The sequence below is a fragment of the Malus domestica genome, chromosome 02 (assembly GCF_042453785.1).
Source record: "Malus domestica chromosome 02, GDT2T_hap1".
Lineage (NCBI taxonomy): Eukaryota > Viridiplantae > Streptophyta > Magnoliopsida > Rosales > Rosaceae > Malus > Malus domestica.
This window is the reverse complement of record NC_091662.1, coordinates 32854856-32860855: the sequence shown is the minus strand read 5'-3', so window position 1 is coordinate 32860855 and position 6000 is coordinate 32854856. Positions and strand designations below refer to the sequence as shown.

General features: G+C 36.3%; 1 protein-coding gene across 1 annotated transcript; it reads left to right on the top strand.

Moving 5' to 3' along the window:
- The first annotated feature begins 1419 nt into the window (after window positions 1–1419).
- Window positions 1420–2479, top strand: LOC139191917 (uncharacterized). Its single transcript, XM_070812948.1, has 3 exons — window positions 1420–1702; window positions 1911–2013; window positions 2149–2479. The coding sequence occupies exons 1-3, from the start codon at window positions 1420–1422 to the stop codon at window positions 2477–2479; spliced, it is 717 nt and encodes a 238-aa protein (XP_070669049.1).
- The last annotated feature ends 3521 nt before the right edge of the window (window positions 2480–6000 follow it).

Here is a 6000-nt window from a genome sequence, read left to right as displayed (position 1 = left end):
TTTCTGGGAAAGTATATAGGTTTTTACGGCGAGGGGATATAATTGTTTTTAATGAACTGTTTTGGAAATTATTTGTTTTTACTGACCCACTCATTTTGTTTTGCGCCCCTCCAGGTTCTAGTCTAGCGGTTGGTGGCTCTCGAGGTCTTATTCCGGCTTTCTGACAGACTCTCGACATGTAGGACTCACCTGAGGGTGATGTATTTTTATTTTAGTCCTACTTGACTGCAGTTAACCTATGCTCTGAACTTATGTGTTTACTTTTTAACTCGTCCGGTTAGGTTCGTAGGTGGTTATACTTGAGTTTGGTTTGAATTTCTGTTGATCTATGTTGTCGTTTTGCTTCCGTGTCGCGCCTATGATTACGTCACGCCCACGTGACGGCCAGCACACCTGGATCCTCCGGATCGGGGTGTGTCAGAATAGCCCTGGCAATTGGTAATAAAATATTATTATTTTTTAATTTATAAAATAATACATAATAATTTTATTTGTAATATCGGATAAGATTTTTAATCGTTCTCGTTGCGCCACGTGTCATTATCCGAAAAGCCAATAGCAATAAAATATTTGTATTTTTTTATTTATAGAATAATTCAAAATAATTTTATTTGTAATTTTGGATAAGATTTTTAATCGTTCTCGTTGTGCCACGTGTCATTATCCGCAAAGACAATTATTGGTGATGGATTTCCGATAAGATTTTTAATCATTGTCGTTGCGCCAAGTATCATTATCTAAAAAGACAATTATTGATGATGGATTTCCGATAAGATTTTTAACCAATCACATCGTGCCACGTGTCATAATCCGATTACAATCTTTGAGGCTAGATTTCCACCAAATTTTTAACGAATGACAGCATGCCACGTGGCATTATGAATCCTTAATATAATACATCATCCATCCTCAGAAATCTTGCACCAATTTTCTCAAGATTTTTGTCATTATTCATACTTTCTGCTTCCTTCTTCACCAAAATCCCTATCATTATTCATAGTTTTTGCTTCCTTCTTCACCAAAATCTCTATCATTATTCATAGTTTATGCTTCCTTCTTACAATGTCTTCTTTTTCTTCTTCAAATATGATGTGGGAAATCGATCAAGAAGAGGAAGACTTGTTTAATCAATCAGAAGGAATGTTCAAAGCCGGTGATTAGGCCCAACATGAGATGGAAGATGATGAAGAGAGTAGACGGAGAGATGACAAATCAAGAATGGCAGGAGCCTCACACTCCCGTCGAGTCATCCAATATGTGGCTCAGATCTGCAGGCCCAACTGTGCTGTAAACATTGATAGAAATAGGCAACGATGAGGTGAGGAGCTCTTGGACGATTATTTTATTCATAATAGTGCATTCCCTAATACGTACTTCCGACGTCGTTTTAGAATGGAACGATATTTGTTCAACAAAATCATGGGTGTTGTTTGCAACTATGATTCTTACTTTGTGCAAAAGCCAGATGCTTTTGGTGCTATGGGTCTCCTGCCTGAGCAAAAAATTACTGCTGCCTTGAGGATGCTTGCATATGGAGCAGCTGCAGACCAAGTGGACGAGATAACGATGATGGGAAAATCAACCATTCTTGAGTCCCTTATGAGGTTTTCCTTAGCAATCGAATCTATCTACACAGCAGAGTACCTCCGGAGACCTACTCGTATGGACTTGGAAAAGCTTCTGAAGAAGGGCAAGATGCGAGGTTTTCCAAGGATGATTGGAAGCATTAATTGTATGCACTTGACTTGGAAAAACTGTCTAAGTGCATGACAAGGTGCTTATGGGGACATAAAAGGATAAAAAAAATATCATTTTGGAGGTGGTGGCATCTTTTGATACATGGAGTTGGCACGCCTTTTTTGGGGTTCCGGGAGCTCAAAATGATCTCAATGTCCTTGCTCAATCCCTAGTGTTCAACGAAGTCCTGCAAGGAAAGGCACCAAAAGTCACATACAGGGTTAACGAACGTAAGTACGACGGGCCATACTACCTAGCAGACGGCATTTACCCAAGGTGGGAATTGTTTGTCAAAACAGTACCACGTCCACGAAGTGCAAAGGAAAAATACTTTGCAAGCTGTCAAGAAAGATGCAGGAAAAATGTGGAGCGTTGTTTTGGTATACTCCAAGCTCGCTAGGCTATTGTTAGGGGTGCTGCCAGAATGTTTGATGTAGAGTCGCTTCAATCCATCATGATGACGTGCATCATTCTTCACAACATGATTGTGGAAGATGAGTACGATTATGATGCTGTTGATGAATATGAGCCAGACACAATGAACAATTCTAGAACACAAATATATTGTGCTCATAATGCCACCGAAGAACCCGTGCAACACGAGCCATTACAAAGGGATGGATGTTACAATGATAGGGTCATTCAACGATATACTACACTTCAAAGGCCATATATGCACAATGCCCGCCAAATTAACTTGATAGAGCACCAGTGGGAATTGAGGGGTGTTGAAGATACTTAAGTTCATTAGTATTTGTTTTTATTTGGTGTGTTTATTTTATTTTATGTGGTGTGTTTTTTTAGTTCATTGAGTAAGTTGAATTGTAATTTTGGTATATTGATGTAATTTTATTTGGTGTGTTTTTTTGGTGTGTTGATGTTATTTTATTTGGTGTGTTTAAATGTGTTTTGAATAAAGTACTAAATTAAATAAATTGGAAACAGCATAAAGTACTAAATTCAATAAATAACCAAATTAAATAAATATACTCTTAGTTTAAATAAAGTACTAAATTCAATAAATTTGAAACAACATAAAGTACTATATTCAATGAATAAGAAATTACAACCCAAATGAGAAATTACAACCCGAATTGATTGGAAAATTATGGGTTCGTGAATGGATAATCATCACCTAACCAATTTGTCGTGCTAGGATGATCTTCTCTTATCGTGCTAGGACCATCTCCTCTTACTCTCGCTTCTCTTGCACACCTCCTTCGCATCATGTCTGCTTTCTCCGACTTCCAAAATATTTAGAGTTTGGAGACTTCCCTTCTAAAGGCTCCTTCATAATGTTACGATCTTGTTCAGCCATTCTTTCTTCTCTTTTATGTTCCCTTTCTTGCCGAACTAGTTCTCTTTCTCTCTCATTAGCTTCAAATTTTTTCTCAAGAGCTGCAGCTTTTGCATCCTCTCTGGCCTTATTAGCTTCAAATTTAGCCATTTCCGGGGCCAAAGTTAATTCACCTTGGTGGGCAAGGTCTTCCATATACTTTGCATAAGCATTCTTGGAAGCATTACCTTTTCTCTTTGAAGCCTTCTTACCTTGAGGCCTAATTGGAAAACGGGTTGACCCCGACGCTTGTTCAACGGGGGGCGTTTCAGGAACTTCTTCTGCATCATCTTCATCATGATCATGCGAGGCATGATCGGGTGTAGAGTGTAGATGAGTGTTGTTCATGAAAACTTATGAACCGACAGGCACAACTTTGAATTTAGGACAATCTTTGATAATATTCCAACATTCAAACCGGGTGAATGTCTTGTTTTTGCTTTTGGTTTTGGCACCATACCAAGCTTGTGCTTGAAGTTCCTACACAATGCAGGAGAATAAATCATTATAATGAGAATAGGTAACAAATAAATAATACAAACAAATAATTCTAATGAAAGTAGGTAACAAATAAATAATACAAACAAATAATTATAATGAAAGTAGGTAACAAATAAATAATACAAACAAATAATTATAATGAAAATAGGTAACATATAAATAATACAAACAAATAATTATAATGAAAGTAGCTAACAAATAAATAATACAAACAAATAATTATAATGAAGATAGCTAACAAATAATTATAATGAAAGTAGCTAACAATTAAATAATACAAACAAATAAATAATATATTGTTACCTGATCCGCTAAATTTTCCCCACTTCGAAGATTACCACTAACTTGTGCCAAGGCGTCTCTCCACGTAGTAAACGCTTGGCTAAGTAATTTCCAACGACTGGACATCGATTCTTTAGTTCTTTGCCCACCCATTTTCTCAAGATAATTGGTGTGAATAAGACTCTACATTTCTCACAACTGCATCTCATTACCCGTAAACGAATCATGAGTAACTTGAACCCAACTAGTACACAACGCAACATCTTCAAGAAGCGTCCAATTCGTGCCTGCTTGAGTAGTCATTTTGTTGGAAAAAAATTGGATTCAAACTTTGAGAGAAAGATAGGAATGTGGTTGAAAGTAGTTGAGAAAATAGGAAATTGTGGTGCAAGGTAGAAGATAATGAGAAGGTATTTATAAAAAAAAGTAAAATCAAATTTTTTTTATAATTTTTCATAATTTTTTTCGGATTTTAAAGAATTTTTTACATTTAAAAAAAAATTTAATCACCTAATTAATCTCTGCCGTTGGATTTAAAAAAAATTGAATTCCAACACTCCAGATTGTGCCACGTGGCACAATGGTAACATTTCAGAATTTTTAACTGTTTTTTTCTAATTTACAAAGCCTAATAATGTGGACCGTTGATCTTAGATCAAACGGATGAAATTAAATGAGATTTTTAAATGTTTTTTACCGTTGGAAATCCAACGGTCCATAAAATAAGGTTGTTACAATCGAACAGACATGGGGACGGTAACATTTCAAAATAAGCACCGCGGGCCCCAACCTTGTTTTTTTGTCGGAAGACGCGCGCCCACACGTGCGTGAAACGCATGCGCCTAATGTAGCCCTCGGGCTCTCGGGCTGGCAATCGACGCCGGGCTTGCTCCTCGGGCTGGCAATCGACGCCAGGTTTGCTCCTCGGGCCTCGCCTATCACTCGGGCTACCCAACATTGGACCCTATCCCCCCAGCAATTTGGTCCTGTTTGAATGCCTGACCCCCGAGCAACCTCCCCGCTGGAGTTGCTCTAAGCCTTATCTCCTTTCGTCCATGCATAGTAGCTTGTATTTAAGGTACTAGAAGAGTCTTTCTCCTTTGAATTGTATTATTTGGATGACAAACAATTCTCCTTAATTTACTATAAATAAAGACACAAGATTTAAAAAGATTCCATAAATCATTCTTCATCTCTTAATGTTGTATTCTTTTTTTATTCTTTTAATAAAATAGGCTGCAACACAATTGATAAAAAAAATACAAATAACTAATTTATTTTCTGATAACTGTCTCAGCCTTCAATCAGCTCCTAGATTCTCCCATCAAAAATTAAAAAAAGGGTTTGTAATTTATTATGTGTCGGACATCTTAATGCCCACGCCACTTACGTTGGAGTCATACCAAACTTAGTCTCAATGGGAGTGCAAGCAAGCGGTCTCAGTGGCAATGCCACACTGGTTGACCCAGTCATCATGCTATGCCATTGTCATATGTTAGCTTTAATCCAGTCATGTGTTATTTTAATAAGTTCGGAACATTTTCATGTATTTTAACATCTAATTGTTTACTTTGTGTGCCTTCTGTCAAATATTATTTATATAAAAAATTACTTAAACTCAAAACAATATGACTGTTAAATTAAATTGTAGTCATTTATTGTTTCATTGTAGGATGGGGATCCAGATCCCTTCCTCCTAATCCACCAAGTTTGAAGATCCGTGCCGTTGAAATTTGATCAAACGAGTACAAACAGGGGGTCACTTTAAAAATTATAATAACTTTAGCAGTTGAATTAAATTTCAATGGTTCGGATCTCCGGACTTGGTGGATTAGGATGAAGGGATTCAGGGAGGATCCCTTTCCTTCATTGTATAATCGTATTCATTCATTTTTTTTCACTATAAATAAGTGATGAATTGAAATATAGACAATTCAAATTTAAAAAAAAAATTACTAAATGAGAACTACAAGAAACAAAATATGTAACAAAACATGTGTAAACTCGTAATACAGACCTTATATATGTATATATTTAATGATTATATAAAACTTGAACATGTAAATTCAGAAAGATTAGCCATAATCAAAATGCAATCCGAATGCAATTTAATATAATGTAAAGGCTAAATTTTTTATATAACA

Excerpts from the sequence above, each read along its gene's own strand:
- LOC139191917 (XM_070812948.1), top strand. The coding sequence starts at position 1,420 with ATGGGTGTTGTTTGCAACTATGATTCTTACTTTGTGCAAAAGCCAGAT. Across the intron at positions 1,703-1,910 it reads GAAGAAGGGCAAGATGCGAG|TGTTCAACGAAGTCCTGCAA; the intron begins GTTTTCCAAGGA and ends CTCAATCCCTAG. Across the intron at positions 2,014-2,148 it reads GCAGACGGCATTTACCCAAG|GGGTGCTGCCAGAATGTTTG; the intron begins GTGGGAATTGTT and ends GGCTATTGTTAG.